The 25,440-nt window shown below is 22.4% G+C and overlaps 7 protein-coding genes across 7 annotated transcripts; 3 read left to right on the forward strand and 4 right to left on the reverse strand. All coding sequences in view use genetic code 6, as the record gives it.

Moving 5' to 3' along the window:
- Positions 1-351: 351 nt before the first annotated feature.
- On the reverse strand, positions 352-5,300 carry TTHERM_00706360 (ABC transporter C family protein; the record flags this gene model as incomplete). The annotated part of the gene is made up of 13 exons (XM_001010966.2): positions 352-693; positions 784-1,306; positions 1,372-1,520; positions 1,578-1,801; positions 1,981-2,478; positions 2,594-3,102; positions 3,160-3,435; positions 3,492-4,024; positions 4,130-4,417; positions 4,514-4,648; positions 4,706-4,908; positions 4,956-5,118; positions 5,169-5,300. 13 exons carry the CDS (start codon positions 5,298-5,300, stop codon positions 352-354), a joined length of 3,975 nt encoding a protein of 1,324 aa, XP_001010966.2.
- A 3,506-nt stretch (positions 5,301-8,806) lies between these two features.
- On the forward strand, positions 8,807-11,273 carry TTHERM_00706380 (hypothetical protein; the record flags this gene model as incomplete). The annotated part of the gene is made up of 10 exons (XM_001010968.2): positions 8,807-8,832; positions 8,921-9,019; positions 9,122-9,196; positions 9,293-9,400; positions 9,462-9,573; positions 9,624-9,790; positions 9,901-10,098; positions 10,241-10,456; positions 10,558-10,662; positions 10,721-11,273. 10 exons carry the CDS (start codon positions 8,807-8,809, stop codon positions 11,271-11,273), a joined length of 1,659 nt encoding a protein of 552 aa, XP_001010968.2.
- A 420-nt stretch (positions 11,274-11,693) lies between these two features.
- Positions 11,694-13,664, reverse strand: TTHERM_00706390 (Serine/Threonine kinase domain protein; the record flags this gene model as incomplete). The annotated part of the gene is made up of 1 exon (XM_001010969.2): positions 11,694-13,664. The coding sequence occupies one exon, from the start codon at positions 13,662-13,664 to the stop codon at positions 11,694-11,696; it is 1,971 nt and encodes a 656-aa protein (XP_001010969.2).
- A 1,575-nt stretch (positions 13,665-15,239) lies between these two features.
- Positions 15,240-17,138, reverse strand: TTHERM_000706398 (kinase domain protein; the record flags this gene model as incomplete). The annotated part of the gene is made up of 3 exons (XM_012796307.1): positions 15,240-15,775; positions 15,989-16,069; positions 16,145-17,138. The coding sequence occupies 3 exons, from the start codon at positions 17,136-17,138 to the stop codon at positions 15,240-15,242; spliced, it is 1,611 nt and encodes a 536-aa protein (XP_012651761.1).
- Positions 17,139-17,885: 747 nt separating this feature from the next.
- TTHERM_000706399 (kinase domain protein) lies at positions 17,886-19,784 on the reverse strand (the record flags this gene model as incomplete). Its single annotated transcript, XM_012796308.1, has 1 exon — positions 17,886-19,784. The coding sequence occupies one exon, from the start codon at positions 19,782-19,784 to the stop codon at positions 17,886-17,888; it is 1,899 nt and encodes a 632-aa protein (XP_012651762.1).
- Positions 19,785-20,973: 1,189 nt separating this feature from the next.
- Positions 20,974-23,502, forward strand: TTHERM_00706400 (translation elongation factor EF-2 subunit; the record flags this gene model as incomplete). Its single annotated transcript, XM_001010970.3, has 1 exon — positions 20,974-23,502. The coding sequence occupies one exon, from the start codon at positions 20,974-20,976 to the stop codon at positions 23,500-23,502; it is 2,529 nt and encodes an 842-aa protein (XP_001010970.1).
- A 555-nt stretch (positions 23,503-24,057) lies between these two features.
- TTHERM_00706410 (transmembrane protein, putative) lies at positions 24,058-25,014 on the forward strand (the record flags this gene model as incomplete). The annotated part of the gene is made up of 1 exon (XM_001010971.1): positions 24,058-25,014. One exon carries the CDS (start codon positions 24,058-24,060, stop codon positions 25,012-25,014), a length of 957 nt encoding a protein of 318 aa, XP_001010971.1.
- Positions 25,015-25,440: the final 426 nt, after the last annotated feature.

Genomic DNA, 25,440 nt, shown 5'->3' on the forward strand with positions numbered 1-25,440 from the left:
CATACCATTCGAGCTTAACTTAAAAACTCAACATTATTTATAAAAATAACTTTATAAAATAGAACTTAACTCAAGGATTCAAAAAAGTTATAATGCTTATTAAGTAGTATAGGATTTATTTTTATAAATACCAATATTGGTTTAATATGAATGAATATTTTTAGATATTTTTTAATTTCCAAATAATATTTAATAGCATTTTAGCATATCCTCTAATTCTAAAAACTTATCAATAGAATTTTTTGAAATATTTAAAATCTTAAGTAGATATAATTTAAGATACAAAAATTTAAAATATAAATTTACTCAATAATCTTTAATTAATATTTTTAGTGATAAATATAAATAAACTCAATTAATTCTATTTTTGTTGATCAATTTAAGGATTTCAGAGAACTGAGACTTCTCATTAGACAATAAAACACTAGGGTGATCGTATTCCACTACTTTTCCGTGATCCAAAACAAGTATTTTATCACTTTCAAGGATGGTTTTTATTTTGTGAGCTATGGTAATCATCAAACAATCTTTGAAGTTTTCATTTAAGATTTTAGTAATATGTTATTCCATCTTCTCATCTATATGACTTGTTGGCTCATCTACAATAATAATTTTATTTTTTCTAAGGAGGATTCTTGCAATACTGACTAACTACTTTTCACCTTCAGAAAGATTTTCACCCAGTTATTTAATCTAAGTATTAAAATAAAATATTTAGTTTTATTTTTCATTAAATTTAAATTAGGAATATAAAATAAAATAAAAAATAAGTGAGTTCATTACTTCAGTTTAAAGTCCTTTTTTAAAAGATGAAAACACTGAAAATCCACATTATTAATAGACTTGCAAGATTTACTATTCAGAATATTTCTCGTAGGGATCTAAATTTTGTTTGAGAGTACCTTCAAAAATATATGACTCTTAACTAACCACACTTATGATGCCTCTCAGTTCTTATAAGGAATATTACTTGATACTTTTTCCATTTATAATCAAGTCTCCTGAAACTAAATCTATTATTCTAGTAAGAGCTAGAGTAATTGAAGTTTTACCTGCACCAGTACGTCCTACAATTCCAATTTTTTAGTTATTTTCCATTTTAATATTTAAATCTTATAAGCAATTTGGTAGATTTTCTCTATATATAAAGCAAGCATTTTTAAATTATATTTCAACTTTATTTTTCCTTTAGCTTTGATTGTTAATCTCTTATATATCAGAATTTTAGCTCACCATTGAAGATTAAGAATTATTTGAAATTCTTGAGCCATTTAAATTTGCATTATAGTCTTCTTCAACTATTCCTCTTTTATTAATTAAATATTTTTAGATTTAAAATTAATACAATTTAAAAGTTAATTAACAATTTACTCTTTTAATTTTTAGCATCTTTCATAATTAACCATATGAGTTTCAACTTAAATATAAATTGCAGCAAGATTTATAAAAAAGGAGGATGCTGATTAAATATTTTGAGAGATTACTGTAGCATTGTTTACATCAGTACTGGTATCAAAATACTATTAAGTTAAAATACATACATTAATATCATCTTAAAAATATTAAAATAGAAATACCATAATTGTGCCACAAACAATCAAAGGAAAAACAGAAATCAAAGAGCTAATACATTCAAACCAATTTTAAACACCATTAACTGAAATTTGGTTGCTAAGATCTAAATCTACTGCTTACTAGTATTTACTCTTTACACTTTAATAATCAATACAATTTCTCAAGTAAAATATTCCTCTTATGTATTCAGAAAGGCAATTTAAAATAGGGCTTTTAGAAGTTGCCTCTGTTTATCAAATAAAATAAATAAATTAATTAGTTTATTTAATAATTGTAATAAATATTTTTTAAAAACATGAATTAAGATTTAATAAAATTATATTTGAAAATCATTTAAAATTCTATAAATTCAATTGTAATTAGATTAAAAATAAAATTTGTGGATAAATAAAATAAAATAAATACCTATTCTAACAGTTTATCTCTTTGCTTTAATAAAGTAAAAGGCTAGATAGATTCCAATAAATAAATAAACAATTACAATAGGAATGACTTTTATATTTCCAATGTAACAGCAGATTGTAAAACTGACAATAAGTAAAGCGATATTTATCATGATAGTTTTTAAATCTTGTTAAATGAAAATATCTATTTCATATATATCTTTGGATAATCTATTCATCAAACGACCAGTAGTGACTATATTGTAAAATTTAGTAAAAGATGCTTTTAAAAGCTTATAAACAGTTGTGTTGTGTAAAAACTTAGAGAGATAAATCATTGTAAACACAAAAAGTGACTCATATGCGAAAATAATGATCAGTTTTATAAATTCATACATGCAGAAGTACATAATTAATTTGAATTGATCATCTTTTTCTTTCTATGTTGGGTCTTTAATATTTTTCATATTTGATGTTGTAAGAGTAGATAGCATACTAACTCCAACCATAGCAGAAAGCACTTTTTAATAATAAATATAAAATTAATTTTAAACACATTCATTCCATAATTAAGATAAAAGCAATCTTTGTAATTTAAGTAAAAATAATAAAAAAAATAGAAAGAAATATCTAACATATGAAAAAGGCTAAGACAAATTTATATCCTCCAATAGTCCTGATGAATTCAAAGTAGATTTCTTTTTTGATTGTTCCTGATTGAATATCTTCTACTTGAATTAACTTTTTAGTAAGGGGTTCGATGGAACTTTATTGGTTCTATTTAACGTTGCTTTTAAAAATGACCTAAGATTGCTTTCTTTCATTTGCTTCTTCTTATTCTTTTTATTCAGGATTCTCATCTTTGTTTAAGAAATTTTTGATTTGTTAGTATTTTCCTTACTATACTATTTCTCCATCTTTTATGATATATATTATATCGGCATTTTCCATTCCAATAAGGTTGTTCACAAAGATTACTCTTGTTTTAGATTTGAGCATCCCGTTAAAACATTCTCTAGCAATAAATGTAGCAACACCTATGTCTAATGCGCTCAAAGGATCATCTAGAAAATAAATATCAGAATCTTTATAGATAGCTCTAGCTAAGTTAATTCTTTTTCTTTAACCTCCTGATAAAGAGTCACTATTCAAAAATATAAAAATTAATTTTTTTTAAATGAAAATTAATGAAATTAGTTACCCCTTTTCTGCTATGTTAGTTAAATCACCATCTACAAAATAAGTCAGATCTTCTTCTAAGCAACTTGCTTGCAGTGCTTATTTATACCTTAAGTGATTATACTCTTAACCAAATATTATATTTTCTTTAACTGTGCCTTATATGATCCATGGTTCTTGTGTACTTAAGCTTACTTTACCATTTATTTATACCATTTCTTCATAGGCTTTCTATCCTCCTTTAACCTCCATTTCACCAAGGATACCTTGCAAAATTGAACTTTTACCACAGCCCAGACTTTTTAAATTGATAAAAAGTTTACATTTAAAAAAAATAAATTTATTTTTAATTACTCTCCACAAAAAACAACAAATTGGCCATTTTTTATTTTTAAGTTTAAGTTTTTCACGCTAAAGTTTTTAGAAGCTATTGACAAAGATAACCTCTCTTTTTTGTTAAGTTTTACAGATTTTTCCAATTAGGAAACATCGATTGAGCTTTTCCATTCAAAATTAGCATTATCCAAAACAATAGAAAACTATTGAGTTTAATCTTCATTTGAGTTTATATTATAACCATTCTGATATTAAATTTATTTTCTATGGGCATAGACATAGCTTTCAGATAAAAAATGATCTATTCTTTTCATAGAGTTCTTACCTACCACTATACCTTAGATTGCACCAGGCATAGCCATAATGTAGACTAGCACAGTAGTGAATGAAGTAGTTATCAACAAATAGTTTTCATAAGTATTTATGCCAAATAAAAATGAAACGATTAAAATGTATAAAACATTAATTGAATTGGTAACAAGGTTATTCACTGTAGACAAAAAGTTTAGGTTTCTCAAATTTTACACTTCTTTAACTCTTTTATCCTTAATCTATTTTTAAAAAAAGAAACAAATAAATTAGATCGATCATTCAATTAATTAATTTTTTTTTGTGTGGTAAAAAAATTAATAATAAATAAAATTCAATGAAATTACTCTATCATTAAAGTAAGACTCCATACTATTATACTTGATTGTCTTAATGCCTCTGAACATTTCCTCTAAAGATCTCATTCTCAAATCTTTTTTATGCATAAATTTATTGTAGATTGATCCATAGAATCTTCCAAAAACGAAAGCAATAATCACATATACAATAGCACAACCAAGCATGATTAAAATTATATCAATCTTTTAAAGACCTAAAGCTACAAACATAATAGCAATTGCAACAAGAGGAAAAGAGAAAGAAAGGATAATTATATTTTATATGTAATTAACCACCTTAAATATTTTTAAAATTTAATCAATAAATAAATAAAAAATAAAATTATTTTAGAAATTGAAATGGTTGAAAATAAAAAGTAAATAAATAAATACCTGAAGTATATCTACTTAAATAAAATTAAGAATATCACCAATCTTATAATATTAATTTCTAAGAATTGGATAAGTATAACATTTTTCAAATATCTTAATGCTTAGGGCACCTGTCATTCTTATAGTAAGTAAACTCTAAGTAAATAAAAGATGTTTTTAAGCAATTTGTTTATATTTATATCAATAAATTACATAGTAAAAGTTGTAGTTTGTTCTTATTATTGATTGAAAGAGAATACTAACTAGTTATGCAAATATTCCTGGCAACAGAGGTGAAATAGATTAACCTCTATCATCAGAGTTCATAGCAGATAGTAATAACTAGATAGCAAGCAAATTTACCAATAAACCTGCTAGAGTTAAGAAATACAAAAGACAGACAATAGCAATTTCCTCTTTTTTTATAAATATTTTGTAAGTAGAATTAAAGAAATAAAATTACTTTTAAACATTCTGTAGAATGTTGTCCTGATTTTTAAGGTAATTTTTGGATCATTAAGCACTTCTTCAAAGATTTTGTTGAATTTCTCAAAGTTTACTTAGCTTGAATCCTTTTTGCTCAGTTTAAATATGTCATCTTGATTAAGATCTGCTTTTTAAGATTTCTAAATTTAAATGTTAAATTTAAGCATTTTTGATGAAAATAAATATCTACTTTCAGCAGAGGATTGACCCATGAAAATAAAATTCTAGAAATAAAGCTCATTTATTCAAATGGGCTTTCATTTTAATCTTTTTTGTCTTCTTCAACGAGCACTTCGTTCATTTAACTTTCAGAATGGCTCATTTTTATTAATTTATGAATGTATTTAGTAATTAATTAATTGTATATTAAAATTAAATAAAAGTTAGTTTTTATAACTTTGGCTAAGTTTCTGATCAGCAAAATTATTTTTTATAATATTTTAAATACAAAAAATATTTAAGATTTAATTAGGTTTTTAAGTTATTGTAAATTGAAATACTTATGTTTAATTTTTAATTTATTTGTGTCTGTCTATTTATTATAACCTTTTATGAAGTATAATATTTGAGAAATTAATTAAAAAATCTGTAAAACTTTCCATCTAACCAGAAATTAACATATAAATTTATAATTTGATGTATATTCTTAAATGAACTTATTTCAAATATATGTTAAATGCCTTGTAACATTTATTAAATTTCTGATTAATTCTTAATTAAATTTTAATTTTCATTATAACCATATTTTTTTTGATCATAATTAAATTGACCTTATGGCCTTCTGGTATAGACTTTCATATAACTATCTATCTATCTATATATGGTATGCAAAACCAAAAAAAAGCTTTTTATATATAAATAAAATATAATAAACATGGATGAGGTGTATTTTTATTTTTTTAATTAGAAATTCTAGTCTGCCTTTTTATGTATCCAAAAAAGTAATTATTTTTAATATTTTATTTAAATAAACTTTGTAATAATATTATTTATTTTATATTCATATTTTAGTTACATATAATGTCTTTTTATTCTTGATGTTTTTTTTTCTTTTACAATCTTCGAATCTAATTTGATTTTTAATTTAAAAAGTTATTAAAAATGCCATTTTTTCTTGAATAAAAATATTATAAAATAAGATTTTGCTTGCTTATTAAATATCCATTTCATTTGTAATTATTGAATTTTTTTAGTATATTTAATGTTTTTTTTAAAGTTAAATTAGTACATTAAAATATTCTGCTGTTACAGTAGTTATTTAATTTAATAATCAATTATTTACTGCTTACATAATCCTAAAAATAGCTCTTTAAAACCATAAAATTAAATTAATATTTTGATTTTTTTCTATTCAAAACAACCAATTTCAAGATACAATTTATTTATTGTTTTTTTGATAATGATATTCAAAATAGAAAAGCTAAATTAAAAAATTTATTCTTAAAAAGCTACTCACAAAATAATTTTTAAATAAAGAGAAACAAATCTAGGTAAAAATATTATTATGACTGTTAAATTTACTTTAAAAATAATAAATCTTATTCTTTAAATATATTTATATTTTTTGACTAAGTAACTTTTTAAGCTATCAATAAAATTACTTGTTTTAATAAATTTATTATTAATTATATTAAAAATTAAATTTATATTCCCTTAATAGAAATATGTAATTTTTAATTTATCAATCAAATTATCTACTCATAATTAATTTTTATATTGACTGATGATTTTTTATATGATATTAAAATAGATGTTAACCAACCAACCAAAAATTATAAAATACTTAAAAATATTTATTTGCTTATTTAACTAAAATTTCTCAAAAAAATTAATAAATTACGAGTAAAAATGGTTTAATTTATAAAAATAATCAAATAAATATTTTAATTAATAAATTTTTAGAATTTATTTATTAAAATTCTACTAATTGTAAAAATATTTGTAAAAAGTTTGATGATAAATAAAATAATCATAAATATTTTATAATAAACGTTAAGAGTTTAAACTTTTAGAAAAAATGTTTTTGGCTCTATTAATTTTTTGAAAATAATAAAAAAATATCTATTTTCATGTAATTGTTAAAACAGTCTTTTTTTATTGAAATTCTTTAAAAATTCAAAACTTTTTTTTACTTTTGAATTATTAGTATTAGTCAAAAAAATCTTGGCATTTTCTAAATTATATAAATAAAGCATTTAAAACAAAGTCAAGTTACCATTATCTAGAATTTCGAATAGTAAGTATACCTTCACCTTTCATTAAAACACTTTCAGTTTATAAATCATTAAGATCTTAACATTGTGAATCTGTCTATTTTTTCATGAACAATAATAATATTAATATGTATAATATAGATAGAAATCATAAATAAACTTATTTATTAAATATTCTAAATTAAAACTAAGTAAACTAACAATTTATCTTTAATTAAAATAGATCTAATAATTATAATTGAGTTAAATAAAAACAAGAATACCTTTAAAATTCTTATATTAAATCATTAAATAATATTCAAATTGTCAAAGAAGCATAAAAATAAAATTAAGTAATATGACTTTTTTTTTATTTCTAATCAAACAAAAATTAATTTCAAGTTATATTTTTTGTTAAAAAAATATTTTAAGTACTTCACATTCCATTATAATTTTTATTTTGTGCTTCAAAACTTTACATTTTGAGTAAAATTTTACTCTTTGGGTAAATGATGCAAAATATCAATTAATGCAGTCATAAACAACAGAATAGATTAACTTTGATTGCTAATATAATTTATTTTTCTTATTAAATAGTTTTTATTTTATTTTGTTATTTTTAAGTAGCTTTAGTTTGATAAAATAATTATTTATAATTAATTTATTAATAATAATTATATTTTAAATTGTATTTTCTATACAAATTTTGGCATTTCAAAATATTTTATTGAATATACTGTAAAGATCTCATCGTGTAAATAAATATTCACACTCTTAATATCGTAATTTATTAGCCTAACTACCCATGAATTTACTTATTTAGCTTTTCTATATTTTTTGAAGAATTTGCAATGATTTTGATAAAAAAAAAATGAATTCAAAATATATCCCTCATTTATTCTTTATTTAACACATATAAATTCCTTTGAGCTAAGATTTTTGACTAAATTTTTAGGAAAAATATTTATTTGTAGTTAACAAAAAAAATAGGCAATTTAGGAATAGTAAAAATTGAAATTATCTTACACTTTTAAGCATTAAGAATGTTAATTATTAATGTTAAGCAATTAATTTTTCGCTCACAAATTTAAATTTAATAAATGATTTAATTTGAGTAAATTATGATATTTAGGAAAAGTAACAAATAATTTTGATTTTCCTATCAACAATACAAATGGAATTATAACAAAGTTATTTTATTAAATTGTTCTATTTTTTATAAATTTATAAAATAAATATGTAATTTATGAATTGCTTGCTATTTTTAAGTATTTAAAACAATTGATAAAAATAATTTAATTGTATCTTTTGAATAAATTAGATAAAACTTTAAAATATATTTATTTGTTTAGTTGATATTTAATTATGGAATTGAATTCACTTACTATTATTTGAGAATAAATAATTCTTAAAGTAAATTAAATTTGTTTTAATTAAAAAAAACATAAATTAAGTAATCATACAGTATAATCTTTACAATATCTTAAAAGATAGATAGATTTTATGATAGCGCATCATTATATATACTGACGCTATTCTAAATGAAAATTCTATGGGCTTAATTTATTTATTTCGAAAAGATAAAGTAGAATATGAAATAACCAAACTTTAATTATCAAAAATTTGATATAAATAAATGCGTGTGTACGATATTGATTAAAAGTAATAGTAAAAAATATTAAAACAAACAAATAATTGCAAATAAGTAGAGTATTTAACAGATAGCAAAAATCAATTAATAATTAATTAGATAGCGAAAAATGGATAAATAATATCTTCCAACAGCCGAAACAGATCTTAACTACTTTGTATCATATTCAGCAAGAAGTATCTTCTTTTACAATGCAAAGTAAAGCTACTAAAACTCATATTTTAAGTTTTAAGTGAGAATAAATCTCATATTGTCAGTCTTTGTAAATATTTATGTTAACGATAATTATTATTAAAATAGTTACAGCTTAGTTGAGTACGTTATCAAAGAAAACTCTCTCGAATATTATAACAGCGTCACATTTGACTTCTCCAAGTAAGATATAATTTTTATTAGATTAAATTATTAAAATAGGATATCTAAAAGTGCAGTAGATGTTATTTTTTCTCATTTTTATTTACAATATCTTAGGTAAATTAATTCTCAAGAAGAAGTAAAGGATGCTATTAAAGTATTGCAATAAATCATAGAAAAGCTTTTAGCTGCACAATTGGAAAAATTTTCTTTGTGTCTCGCAGGGTAAATATATTTTAAGTTAATAACAAAATGTTTTATTAAGTATTTTTTCTTGTAACTTTAGTTGGGAAAGTGTTTTCACTGATGCTAACTTAGAGAGCCTTTGTAATTCTGTAAAGAAAATGAAGAAGCTTTAACATTTTTGCATATCATATGGATACTTATAGACAATCAAAGTAAATATTTTAAGCACCAATCTCATTAGTAATTTTTGAATAAAAATTAGATAACAGAAAATGCTGAATTAGATAAAAGAAATCGTTTTATTAAGAGTTGGTTTGGTCATCCTAATTCAGTGTTCACAGGAAAGGGATTGAAATACATGAATGAAATGCTGAAAAAAGTTGTTAGTAAAAGAAAAGACTTCAAATCATTTGATTTAGATTTATTTAGGTAATTAATGACGCAAGCAACTTAATTCATTTTAAATTATTATTTTAGTTATAGTGATTTATTTTATTAATATTTAAAATAAATATCTTTACTTTACTTTTATTATCTAGATGCTCCGAGCTTAATCAAAAAACTATTAAATACACAGGAGAAATTCTAAATACTTTGGCAACTTCTAAAAACATGGAAAATCTCTCTGTCACTTTGTGGTATCTTCAAGATGTGGACATAAAGCTTTTAAAAGAACCTTTCTTGAAATTTTTTAAAGCCAACCAAAACTTAAAAGAACTTAATTTCTGCTTTAGCATGTAATGTATTTTTATTTTAGGCAATAATTTTAACAAAAATTAATTCAGTAAATTTGGTTGATTTCTTCAATTTTTTTATTAATAAATTCCATCAAAGTTTATCAGTAAACAAATATTAAACATGTTTTATTTATATTTTTAGTATGAAGTTGACAAGAGAAGGTTTACTCGTTTTGGAAGAAATAATTGAGTGTTTGGTTGAGAGTTGCCAATAACTCCTTTTATTTAGAATCAATTTAAGTGCATCTAACGCAACTGTAGATAGCTACAACACTGAAGAAATAAATATTTTGAATAGAATTTTCTTGAGACTTGGTTGTCTAAACACTCTTCAGTATTTTTCTGCTACACTAGGAAAGTAAATTAAATTAATTAAATATAAAAATTAATTTTTTTGAGTTTGAGCTTGAATTTGGCTGGATATAATTTGATAATTAAATTAATTCTTATATAAAATAGCTGGTTGAATAAATAACATTTGACAGCTGACATTTTAGTATAATCTTTAATTTTCCTTTTGGAAAACAATCCTATCCATCACTTGGTCTTAAATATTGGTAGCGAGTAATAAAATTGAATATTATTATTTCTAAGAAGAATTTAACTAAATATTTTTATATAGTTTAAGAGGTGGAGATACAGAGTGCTTGAAAGATGCTAAAGATGTATTCAATATGTTGTCAAGATGCAAATAATTATAAACATTAGTCATTTTAATCAATGGCTGGAAAGACTGCGCTTAAGCTCATTGTAAGGTTGCTGAGATGCTTGCAGGCTTGATTGAAAAAAATGAAATTACTACTTTTGGTCTCAATTTAATGAATGCTCGTGATAACGACCAAGTTCTTGATAGAAATAGCTAAGAAATTCAATCTATTGCAAAAATGTTTAAAGTATTGATAAAGTTCCCATTTAAAAAATTTGGTCTTAGTTTGTCAGATTGGAATTTGAGCTAAGATGCTGTAGAGTATTTTGAATTTAGTCAAAATTAATTGAGAACTTATAGAGATATGAGATAATAACTAGAATTATCATCTAAAGTACTATTTAAACACCTCGAAGGGACATTTAGAAAGGAGCTCATTTGGGATATCCAAAGAGTTTGCTTCTTTGGAAAGATAAATGCTCCTTCAAATAAAACTAGCTTTTAAAAAACAAAAATAATTGAAATATGAATGTATTTAAAAATAAATTACTGCCACTCATTTCCCTATTTATTTATTAATTTAAAAGTCTCTATCTTTTGTTCAATATATTTCTATATTCTATATACATATATATATCAATTCATCATCTTTTGTATTGTCTTTTAAAACAATTCTTAAAAAATATTTGAAAACATTTATTTTATTTCGAAATTATACTTTTAAAATACTCTATGATTTTCAACATTTTTAATTATTTATTTCATTAAAAAAATTAGGTTTTTTTAAAACTTTGAAGTATTAAAAATATTTTTCAATTTAAAGGTTTTAAAATACTTACTATATTTAATATTATACATAAAATAGAGCAACATAAAATTAAGAACAATAAACTTGTATTATTATATATTAAATTATTTATATATATATTCAAGCAAAGCAAACAAGTAATCATATTTCTAATAGAAGATCTTCTAATTTTAATTTTTAAATTTGAGATTAGAAATACCGTTTGTCTTGTTAAATCAACTCGTTTTATCTTAAATCAATATTTATCTGCTTGAGATTAGTTTATTTAGATAAGCAATAAGCTAATCTTTTAAAAGAATCATAGTCGAATTCACTATTGCAAAAGTCTAATTTCAATATAGACATATTCTTTAGATGTCCTAAAGCAGAGACAAGATCAGCTGCTCCTTCTTTTCCGACTTTATTATTTTTTAATACTACACTCAGTTCTGTAATATTAACACATTATTGTAAACCTTTAAAAAGATTGGAGGCTCCTTGCTTTTTTATATTGTTTTTATTCAAATTGAGATAAAGTCTTTTGAGGTTTTTTAATTTTTCTAAGCAATTCCCGATAGAATTAGCACCAGGATCTTAAATATCATTATCACATAAATTAATATTTAAGTAAACTAATTTATTTAATTTTTAAATAAATTACTCTATACTATTAACTCCTATTTAACATATGTTATTTTAATATAAGCTTAGTCTTAAAGATTCTATTTTAGTATTTTTTTAGAGGGATTATATAATATACTATACTCCAACTGATTAAATATCATTAGAATCTAAATTTAAATCTAGACTTTTTATTAATTTCAAGTCATGTAATCTGCTAGCAAACCATTAAGCCCCTTACACTCCAATTTTATTATCACAAAAATTGAGTTTCAAATCTTAGAGTTAATGTAAGCAAGATAATCCTAATCCTATTTCATTTATTCCTTGAACTTAAATATAATTTTCAGATAAATTAAGATGCAATGAAGTTAAATTCTTTAATTACTTCAAACTAAATCCTATATGAGTTGCTCCTTCAATGCCTATAGCGTTTGTTTAAAGATCGAGAATCAAGAAAGTTAAATTTTGGCATTTTATTAAATTGGATTAAAGTTGATGGGCTCCCTCAGCAGTTATATTTTTATTTTTTAAAATTACCTCAATTTTTTCATATTAAATAGCATATACCATTTCCTCAATTTTGTTTACTTAAAAACATTATATTGAACATATATTGATAGTTTTAAGGCAATCCTAATTATAATAAAAAATTTTCAAACAGTCAAGGAGTTAGGATGGAATAAGCCTTTTATTTAGATCTGGGTTGACCATTTTGAATAAGATTTATTGTAAAAACAATTCATTTTCTTTTTTCTACTATTCTTCCATTCCTCTTTCTAAACTGTAAAGCTTTAAGTTAATATGTTCTCTTCCTTACAGACGCCTTTTTAAGAGAGCTTCAGTTATTATTAGTCCTACAGAAAACACATCCGATTTTATGTCAAAGGGTTCTTGTTTATCAAGTAATTCTGGTGATTAATAAGCAGCATTAGATCCTAGTATGCTTTTGGTTTTTTAGGATAATATTTGTTCTAATAAATATGAAACACCATAATCAACTATCACAAATTTGCATTCTGATTTATTGAATAAAATATTTTATGGTTTTATATTGCAATGAATAGCATTTTTTTCTTAAAAAATACTTAAACATTCTAATAACTATTTCGTTAAATTTACAACCTAGTCAAATGTAAATTAATTTGAATCTAAAATGCTCTCTAAATTGCAATCAAAATAGTCATAAACAAATCCAATGAATTTTTAATTTGGATCTTCAATTTATTCATATATTTAAATATTGTAATTACTTTTATCAATCAAATTAGAATATTTATAAATTTCATTTTTTATTTTTTTAAGTTGCTCATCTTCGAAATGTTAATATATGATAATTTTAATGGCAAAATTTTCTTTTAAAACTTAAGAATAGGCATAAATTACTTTCGAATAAAAATTTGAGCCAACTTGTTTTATGTATGTATATCTTTTCAGTGAAAGAAAGTCTTTTATTTGTTATTATAATTCATTTGTAGCTTAAAAGTTGTTCTGTATTACTTATTCGCTCATCCTAAATAATTGCTTGTAAAATTTTATTTCTTTTTTCTTTTATATTAAATTTAAATAATTTTGATTTTTCAGAAGAAAATTATTTATAAATTAATTAAAAAGGTTGATCAAAAAATATACCACATCCTTAATTAAAGCTTAGGAAAATATTAGATAAGAAAAATTATTTATTAGATTGAGCACATTATTTTCATTAAAATACTTTCCTATTAAAAATATTTTTTACTTATTATTTCAATAGATTATTACACATGCAGTTGCTAATAAATAGCTAAAACCTATTATCTTTTATCCATTCAGCAACTATAAAACTATTTAAAATAAAGAATTGACTAATATAATAAATATTTTATTTAGCGATAAAGTTTTCTAAATGGAAAAAATAAATAAGTAAAGCAAAATTAATTAAATAAAAGTAATTTATCTCAAACAAATTTTATTTTATTTTTTAAATACTTTAATAATTGCTTCTTTGCTCTAATCTTTTTTATTAAGTTATTCAATTAATATTTGGTAATTAAATTTTTTACCAATAAAAATTGAATATATCTAATATCCATTTAAAAATAAGTAACAAAATATTATTTCAATTCTTAAGAGTGATGTTAAATCTTTGAAAAAATTCTTTTTAACTTATATGAAAAAAAGTTTTTTATTTTTCTACCCTTTAATTATTTGAAGCAATACACTAGTTTATAGATTCAATATTTATGGTTGTTAAGTATAATAATCACAATAAATATTTTAAATATAAATAAATATTATCCATACAGAAATTTAAAGTTGTGATTCTTCAAAATAGATTAATCAAATTAAGTAATTAAAAAATTAAAATGTAAAAAATATTAAATTATTAAATATTGCACTTAATAATAGAATGATATATCATATTATTAAATAATAAATGTTTTACCCAATAATGCTTAATAAAATATTTCTTTATTTTAAAATATTTAAGAATTTATTTTTACCATAATTTTTAATTTAAAATAATGTTTCATTTGTTTTTTAAGTTGACTTAATTTGATTATATTTCAAATAAAACTCCTAACTCTTTTATTTTCTTCAATATGTATGAATAAGGTTAAATACTCTACAGATTATTTATCAATATAAAATAAATTTTAAATAGTCAATATTAGGATTATTCATTGAGTTTATTTTTTTATTTTAAAATAATTTTAAATTTGATAAAATAAATTGAATGTCTAAAAATATAATTTATTAATTAAGTAGATATTAAAGAATCTAAAAATAGTCAAAAGGAAAATAAAAATCTTAATTAATTTTCTTTACAAAATAAGTTATATAAAATTATCCTAAATACTTCAATAAAAAATTTAAAAATAAATCTTCATGAGCTTTTAAAAAATTGTTTTCGCTCAAAAAAGGTTAAATGATTTATTTAATTACTAAAATTTGTAGCAATAAAGTAATTTTTAAAAGCTTATGCTTAATATTATATATTAAACAAACATAAAAAATATCAAATATTGAAATATTTGTAAATTAACCTATAAAATGGTAATTAAGATTGGACATTTGGTGTGAAAATTAATGAAGATTTATTTATTATCATTATTATTGCTAATTAGATTCTTAATATAAGTATTCTTCATCTTCAGTTTTTATTAAGCAATTCAAAATACGTTGATCTAAATCACTTATATTTTCTTTTTGGTTAATTTATTGTAAATAATTTATAAAATATTATTCTGCTAGTTCGTTGTTATGATCTATTTTCTCAATCAACTCAAGATGATTGAGACAATTTGTTTTACTTTAATTAGAATTGCTAGCTAATGCTTCTTCTTTAACATCATTTTAAATCAAATTGTTATTTACAGAGTTTTTTTCCTTTGTTTAATCTATTTATAATTCTACTTAATTTAATTTTAAATGCGTTTATTATGTTTCATTATTTCTTTTCTCAATATTAAATTCTATTTTTGTGTCAATTTTGTTTTATTGTCCAAGAGCGAATTATTCGTTTTATTATTCTTTAGATTTTTGTATGTCTAAACCGCAATATTTAATTGCTGAAAATTACTCCTTTGATAAAAGAAGTCTTATTATTTTTTTTATTTATATTATATCCTTGTAAAATTCTCCTATATTTATATATTTATGAGTATTTTTAATTATATGATGAATCTACTTTAGCTAACTTGGTTTGTGGTCTAATAATTTAACAGGTATTTCTTTTTTAATGAAAATTTATAGCTTTTATAAAAAACTAAAATTTAATAATTAATACATTTTCTTAGGGAAAAATATTTTGCTTATTTTTTAATTCAAACTTGTAATTTTTTATGCACTGTTACTAGTTTAGTTCTCCAAATTTTGAAGTTCTTTGTCAATTTAACTTTCTTTTGGAGCAATAAATTATTAATAAGCTTTTATTGCTGTTTATTAGTAATAATATTTTAAATAGAGGTTAGAAAGCTCCTAATATATTTCTATCTCTGAGTAGATTTTACCTATGTTCCCAAGGATAGTTAAAAGAGCAAATACACTCATAAATTATGCAAATGTTTCAGTAAAAAGTGGATATTAAATAGTTATAAACCTTTGTTTAGTACTCATGCTAATTATTATTTCTCCAATAATAGGCAATTTAACTTATTTTTATAAAGTTTAAATCCATTTTATCTCTTAGATTTCTTCAAAAGAATCTAAATAATTATTGATTGATCTTTTCTATAATATAAAACCTTCAATTAAGGTTGTTTTAGATTAAATTAAATGCACCTAATGTCTAGTACCCACATACTAATCTAATATGTATGAATTTATTTATCTAACTGTCTCTACATTTTAACTTATAGTGTTAAACCTTTCTAATTTAGAAGAGAACTTAATAGAATTATATGCATTAAATAATACATTTACTATATCTTCATCACTTGCACAGCTTTAATCACCATTACATTGTAAGAAAATAATCTAAAATCCTTCTTAATTTAAACTTGAATAATTTTAATTATATTTCAAAGTCACTTAAGAAGGTAACGAGCTAAAGTCAATACATAAATAATCTTACAGACTAGTGTCTGAGCATTTTATTGTATTCAGTGTGGTAGTTTTTAGATTTTAATTGTTATCATAATATTAGTAATAAATCAAAAATGAAAAGTATTTTTTCCCTGTCTATTACTCATATTGCTAAATGTTTCCTTAACCTTAAAGAAAGAAATTGAATGCAAATGAGTCATTGGCAACTTAAAAAGAATCATTGTTTTAAGATAAATCAATTGTAGAAACCTTAGGTTGATACCCAGTAGTGAAATAGAGGTTAGTTATATAAATAAAATAGGCAATAGATAATGAGTAAACTATTAAGGTAAAAAATCCTCCTACAAAAGTTCTTTTAGTCTTTTCTAGTCCGTATAAACTAAACTAAAATGGCATAGAATATGTATCTATTTTCCTTAATATACCTTAAAATGCTGAGTCAGATTAAGAAGCCTCCATTTAAAAATTATTCAAATAAAAACGGTCTACTTAATAATATTTATTTTTGTGATATTTTTAATACAAATAATTTGCAAAATTAATTGATCACAACATAAAGCTGATAAATTTTAGATTTTTTTTAAATTAAAAACAAAATAAGTAGAAATAAATAAATAAATAGAAAATTAAATTATCAAATATATTTTTTTCTAAATAACATTTTGCTTAAAAAAATAACCATTATATTATAAAAACAGTTTTTATCGCTTGATTGAAAATATTTGATGAGAAAATAAATGATTTTATTTTAGTTTACTAAAAATTATCATTTTTTATATCATTAACATTACATGAACAAATTGTAACCTATATTAGCAATCTATAAAAAATTTAAATTTAACTAGTTTGTTTATATATTCATTACCAATCAATCAATCAATCAATCATTAATTTTATTATTTTATACTTTTTTAAATAAACATAAATAAATAAATTTTAGTAAATACCAATAAAAATTTAAATATTTTGATTAAATTAAAATGATGCTTATTTCATAAATAAGCAAATTTATAAATTAATTATATCAGCTTTTTAAAAAAAGTTAGTTTTTTTGTAATTTTGAATTAAGAAATAATTTAGAAATTGTTCAAAATCCTAACATTTTAATACAACTCTATTTACTCTATATTATTTAAAATAATAGTTTTTACCCTATGTAAATTTATAAATTAAGTAATTAAGTAATATAATTGTAATTTATTTTTATCATATTTATAAATTAAATTGATTATCTTAACTCTGATATTTTTCTTAAACTTAAATTAAGCTATTCAAAATTCTTTAATCTAATTCGCTTATTTAATCTTTTTACTACATATTTTTTAAGTATTTAATAAAATATTATTAAGAAATATTGTCATCTTAATCTATTTTTTCTATTTGTTCAAGATGATTTAGATAGGTTGTCTATTATTCAGTTATCTTTTCAAAGTTTATTTGTTCCGTAGTATTTTACTAAAATTGTCCTTAAATTCTAAACTCCTCTTCTTTTTAATCTATGTATAATTTTACTTACTTAGATGTTTACTACAAATCTGTTAATAAAACATCTTTATTGCTTTTGATAGTACCAGCTGATTATTTTTCTTAGAATTTTTAAATATCAGGAAGATATTCTTTAATTTATTATTATTTAACTTTTTAAATGTCTAATCCACAGTATTTAATAGCAGAAAACTATTCTTTTGTTAATAATAACCTAACAATTATTTTAACTTAAATTATATCCTTATAAAATTCTATCAAATTAGCATATTTATGAGTGTTTTTCATAATGTTATGGATCTGTTTTAGCTAAGTTGGCTTTTTTTCTAAAAACTTAAGTGGAATTTCTTTTTTTAAATAAATTTAGAGCTTTTATATTATGCCTAAATTTAAAAATTAAAACATCTTCTTTGGGAAAAATATTTTACTAATTTTTTGGTTAACGTTTAATATTTCCTAAGCATCTTTTAAAGTTTGTTTCTCTGTATTTTAATTTTACTATTCTGCTTCTTAATTTGATTTAGTAAAAAATTCATAATAAGCTTTAAAAGCTGTTTATTTATAATACTTCTTTAAAAAAAGATTTGATATTTCTTAGTATATTTCTATTTCAGAAAAGGTGTAACCAATTTTCCCAAGAAAAGTTAAAAGCGCAAAAACGCTAAAAAATTATGCAAATGTTTCAGTATATAGAGGAAATTAAATTGTAATAAACCTTTATTTTGTACTCATGCTAATTACTATTTCTCCTATGATTGGAAGCTAAGTTTATTATTGCAAAGATTAAAGCCATTTAATCTCTGAAACTTCTTCAAAAGAATCTAAATAATTGTTTAATAATCTCTTCTATAAAATAAAACCTTCAATTAACATTGTTTTTGATTGAATTAATTGTACTAAATGTCTCGTACCAACAAATTAATCTAATACATATGATTTTATTTATCTAACTGTCTCTACATATTAGTTAATAGTATTATACCTTTCCAATTTAATAGAAAACTAAATTCCATTATATGGATTATACAGTATATCAGCTATATCTTAATCGCTAGCACAGTTTTCACTTCCTTTACACTACAAATAAACAATCTAAAATCCTTCTTAATTTATGCTAGATTAAAGCTAATTGTATTTAATATTTATTGGTGAGGGCAATGAAGTAAAATCAATGCATAGATATTCTGACAAGCTATTATCTTAGCATTTAACTGTATTAAGTATCATATTTTTTAGATTACCATCACTATCAAAATATTAGTAATATATTAAAAATGAAAGATATTTTTTACCTGTTTCATTCTCAAGTTGTTAAATATTTCCTCTATATTAGATAAAGAAATTAAATGCAAATGAGTCATTAGAGACTTAAAAAGGAATATTTTCTTAAAATAAATCTATTGTAGAAACCTTAGGTTGATAACCAGTTGTAAAATAAAGATTAGTAATGTAAATAAAATATGCCAAAGATATAGAGTAGACTATGAAAGTTACAAATCCTCCAACAAGTGTTTTACAAGTCTTTTCTTATCGACAAAGACTAAATTAAAATGGCATCGAAAAAGCATCTATTTTCCTAATAATCCCTAAAAATTTTGAATCAGATTTTGAAGCCTCCATTCTTTTTTACAAAAGTAGATTTAGATTGCTATAAAAATTATCAATCAGTACTAATTTTTAAATTTGAATACAAAAATAGCAAAAAAGTAAAAATTAAATAATATTAATTAAATATAGCAAAAAAATAAATTAAAAAGTCTTTTTATCACTTATTTATTAAATTTAATGAAAAAATAGTATTAGAAAACGAAGAAAATTAAAAAAAATACTATTAAATTTTAAAAAAATAAATTTAAATCTTTATTTATTCTATAATAAAAAAAGCAATAAAATGTTCAATTATTTTTAGTTTATTATTAATTATATTGTAATAAATTAATTATAATGCTATATTTTTCAGTTTATAATAAATAAATATTGTATATCTCAATAGATTCCTATTTCTAAAGATTTATTATGGGTAATTTTCTACAGTTTTAAATATAAAAGATATTTAACATAATAAATGATTAGAAATAAAATTAAATTTAATTGCTTTTAAAATTTATAGTAATATGGTCGGGCACCTCATTCATATCTTCTGCCTTAAATGTTAATTTTAGTGAAAAAATGAATTAAAAACTTCAAAAAACCTCATTAAAAAATTATATAAAGTAGATTAAAGAGTTTTTTTTAATCTATTCTTTTATTTCTCAATTACATTTTTTGATTTGGCTATTTTCAGTATATGCAAATTTGTAAAACTGTGTATTATTTTACCTATTATAACTAAATTATTTATATTTAATCAAAATGGTTATCAGAATATTTCTATTTTCATTAAAAATAATCCATTCAATTTATTAATTCATTATCAAAAGATTTTTTTGTCAATTAATATTTTAATTTCTCAAAGATATTTTTTTTTGAATCTATTCTTTTATTTCTCAATTACATTTTTTGATTTGGCTATTTTCAGTATATGCAAATTTGTAAAACTGTGTATTATTTTACCTATTATAACTAAATTATTTATATTTAATCAAAATGGTTATCAGAAAATATCTAATTTCATTAAAAATAATCTATTCAATTTATTTATTCATATCAGAAGATTTTTTTTGTGAATTAAAATTTCATCAAAACTACTTCTCAAATATATATAATATCTAATTTCACCAAAAAATAATCAAAATAATTAAAATAGAGTCAATTAAAACATAATTTATAATATTCACAAGTAGTTAATTAAGTAGGTATATATCATTAAATGAAGACTCTATAAATTGAAAAGATCAGAGAACTTATGATGAACCCTAATTAAATCAGAAATATGTCTGTTATAGCTCACGTAGATCATGGAAAGACTACTCTTACAGACTCCTTGCTTGCTAGAGCTGGAATTATTTCTGAAAATAATGCTGGAAAAGCTTGCATGATGGACACTGATCCTAAAGAACAAGAAATGGGTATCACTATTAAGTCTACAGGAGTTTCTTTGTATTATTAAAATACAGTAAATAAGCAAGAAAGCATCATTAATTTGATTGATTCCCCAGGGCATATAGATTTTTCTGGAGAAGTTACTGCTGCTTTAAGAGTTACCGATGGAGCTCTCGTTGTTGTAGATGCTGTTGAAGGAGTTGCTGTTTAAACGGAAACTGTTCTGAGGTAGGCTTGTCAAGAAAGAATAAGACCTGTACTCGTAATTAATAAGTTGGATAGGCTTTTTAGTGAACTTAAAGATGATTATGAAAATATTTATCAAAGACTTATTAAAATTATAGCTAAGGTTAATTCAATATTAGAAATGCACGAAAATGACTCTATTAAAAATTACACTTTAGATCCTTCTTTAGGCAATGTTGCTTTTTCTTCAGGTAAACAATGTTGGGGATTCACTTTGAAAACTTTTGCAAGAATTTACAGCTAAAAATTCTCAACAAAAGAGGATATTTTAATGAATAAACTTTGGGGTGATAATTACTTTAATCCATAAACCAAGTCTTTCACTTAAGATGCACATTTAATAAATAATGAAGGTAAGAAGGCACAGCGCTCTTTTATAGAATTCGTTTTAGCTCCTTTAGATAAATACTATTCTGCTTCTTCAAATGCAGATATTGAGACTCTTTCGAAAATGGTAGAAAAGCTTCATATTTCTACTATTTTGACTACTGCAGAGTTAGATAGACTCAAATAATTAGAAGTTTAAGAAAGAATTAAGAAATCTATGAGAGCTTGGCTACCTCTAGCTGATGCAATTCTCGAAATGGTTTAAGATCATTTACCTTCTCCTCGAGAGGCTATGAAATACCGCAGTATGTATCTATACGAAGGACCTGCAGATGATGAAGCATGTACAGCTATGAAAGAATGCAATTCAGAGGGTCCATTGATGGTCTATATTTCTAAGATGGTACCTACCTCTGATCTTAGTAGATTCTATGCATTCGGTAGAGTTTTCAGTGGTACAATTACTCAAGGAATGAAAGTAAGAGTTTAAGGTCCTGACTATAAACCTGGAACTAAAGAAGGTCTTTTTATAAAAACAATTTAAAGAACATTTTTGATGATGGGTAAGCAGCAAGAAGCTATAGAATCAGTACCTGCTGGTGGTACTGTATTAATTTTAGGTATTGATAGTGCACTCACAAAGACAGGCACTCTCACTACTTCTGAATCAGCTCATAATATTAGAAATATGAAATATACGATCTCTCCTATTTTAAGAGTTGCAGTAAGTACTCCTAATTAGCAAGATCTTCCTCGTTTGCTAGAGGGTCTCAAAATGTTGCAATAATACGATTAGCTTGTTTAAGTAGAAATAGATGAAAACACAGGATCCTATGTAGTTGCAGGAGGAGGTGAACTTCATGTTTAGATTTGCTTGGAAAAACTTAATGATTTTACACATAATTCTATCAAAATAGTTGCTTCTCAACCAACTGTTTCATATAGAGAAACAATTAGCGAAAAGAGCTCTTAAACATGTCTAGCTAAAACAGCAAATAAACTAAATCGTTTATATGGTACTTGCGACCCATTAGATGAGGCATTAGGATCTGCTATATCAGATAACAAAATTAATATTCAAGAGGTAAATAGTTAAGAAACAATAAATACATTGGTGAATACTTATAACTGGGAGAGAGAGGATGCAAAAAAAATATGGTGTTTTGGTCCCTTAGAAAAAGAGTCTACAAACTGCATTGTTAATCTTACAGTAGGTATTCAGGGAATGCCTGCAATATAACCTTCAATAATTACAGCATTTGAATGGTGTACAAAGGAAGGTCTCTTGTGTGATGAACCTCTAAGAAATACCCGTTTTAATATTACTGATGCTGTCATACATATAGATCCTGCCCACCATCGTAGTAATCAGATAACTCCAGCTGCTAGAAGACTCTTTAAAGCGTGCTAATATGTGAGTGAACCTAAAATTTTAGAGCCTTTTTATTAATGTGACATAAGAATACCTGATGATAGTAAAGGCCCAATCTATGCAGTTCTAAACAAAAGAAGAGGTATAGTTGTTGGTGAAGAATATGAAGAAGCTCTTTCGATGATTCAAGCTCATATTCCTGTTTCAGAAAGCTTTGGTCTTGATCAAGCTCTCAAATCAGCAACTTAAGGTAAGGCTATACCTGCCCTTTCATTCAGTCATTGGCAGGTAGTACAAGGAAATCCTTTAGATCCTGAAACCAAATCAGGTAAAATAGTCACTGAAATAAGAACAAGAAAAGGTTTGACTGCTAAAATACCTGAATTAAATAATTATTTAGATAAGCTTTGAAAAAATAATTTTATTTTTTTTGTTTGTTAATTAATTTAATTTAATTTAATTATTTCTTCATCTTATTTCATGTAAATAGTTTTATCTTTTAAATTTAATTTCTAAAATAAAATTGGCAAAAAGGGTTTAAACAAAGGAATTTAATAAATTATTTTAAATAACGATTATCTTCTTAAATAAAGATAAATAAATTTTAATATAATTGACAAACTTATTGATATAATAAAAAAACAAATAATAATTCTTAGTGCTTTTTATTTTACCTTACTATGAAAATACATAGTATATAAAAAGTACAACAAATCAACTGTTTTTATTAAATAACTATCTTCTATTTTATTTTCTCGATCAGAAATTTTTTGAAAGAGTTAGTAAAAGATTATTAGTGAATAAATTTACATTCTTTTTTGTTCAAATAAATACCCGAGGTGAATTTTAAAGAAAATCTGACCTCTAGATAAGTTAATAGTCCATATGAATATCAAATCATTAAAATTTTCTTTATAATGAATTAAAAAAGCAAATCTTTAAGTAAATAGAAAAAAATATTCAAAGATGAGCAATAAAATTTTAGCAACAAATATTTAAAATAAAGGAAAAATTCCTCTGCTTTTAAATAATTAACCACATTTATAGATACCAAATGAATAAGTTAAATAAAATTATGATATATCCATAAATAATTTTTAGGATGAAACCACGCCAAATAATAAGCTGCAAATTTAGAATTTACCTTTTCATCCTTAAGATTAGATGATTTGTTTTCCTAGCGGTCAAGAAATTGTGAATCCTGAAGTGCTATATTGCAAATAAAAAATTAGGGGCTTGAATTCAGAGATAAAAATACAAATTTAATATTTGTTTATTTTATTGCAAATATTGATCGCTTAATTACCCTTAAGATTTACTTTTATTCAATTGATTTGTAAATCAAATATTTATTCTTCTTAGTTTTGTGAAAATAAAATATTGAAGCCATTGATTGCTGAAAATGTACATATAAGTGAGCAAGTAATTAGAGGAAGTTATGTTGCATATTGTGGCAAAGAGCTGAGTTTAAATATAAAATTTTAATCAATAATTTCTATTATTAATCTATTAGTGACACTAATCTTCTTAATAACTGCTAATTTGGTGATATTTAATATTAAATACTCTCAAAGCAATGCTATTATATATCTCAATGCCATTTACATTAGTTAAACTATTTTCTATTTAATTATCATAGCTTTATTTTTAGTAGGTACTTTTAAATGTAATCCAAAATTTGTATATGCTGCTTACTTTATTGGTATTCTCAGTTTATCATTAGCAGCTCTTTAATTATGCTTCAGTTTTATATTTAGCAACGATTCAACAGGTGCATAAATTTACAACGCAGTATCAAGTTTAGCATCCACTCTTTTGATATATTTAAGTACGCGCGCGATAAAAGCTGTATATACTGACTTAGTAAAACTACTAGTTCTACTTTCTCAAATTGACTAAAAATAATTATAAAATTGTGTTTGAACAATTAATTTATATTATAACATGTGCCCATAAATAAAAAGGTGTAAATTTTAAAGAATAAGATTAATCAGTACTTTATAAATTATTATTAATTTATCTATTCATAAAAATATGATAGTCTTTTTAATTTTTATTTAAATAAACAAAAATATTGAAAGAATGTATTTTTTTTATTTTTTTATCTTATCATGCTATTAAATGATAGAATTTATGAAATATAAAATAATTATCAGAAACAAATAATAAAAAATAAATTTGAAATGTATTTAAAAAGTGCAGCGCCATGAGTAAAGAGATTATCACGAAATAAAAGAAGTAACTCTTTGACTTGACTTTTAAAACCATAAATTATTATGACATTTAAACAAATAAAATTTTGAAATTAAATTTTATGGGTTCTCATTAAATAAAACTTTAATATTAGAT

Source organism: Tetrahymena thermophila, assembly GCF_000189635.1.
Source record: "Tetrahymena thermophila SB210 genomic scaffold scf_8254748, whole genome shotgun sequence".
In the NCBI taxonomy this organism is placed as follows: Eukaryota; Ciliophora; class Oligohymenophorea; order Hymenostomatida; family Tetrahymenidae; genus Tetrahymena; species Tetrahymena thermophila.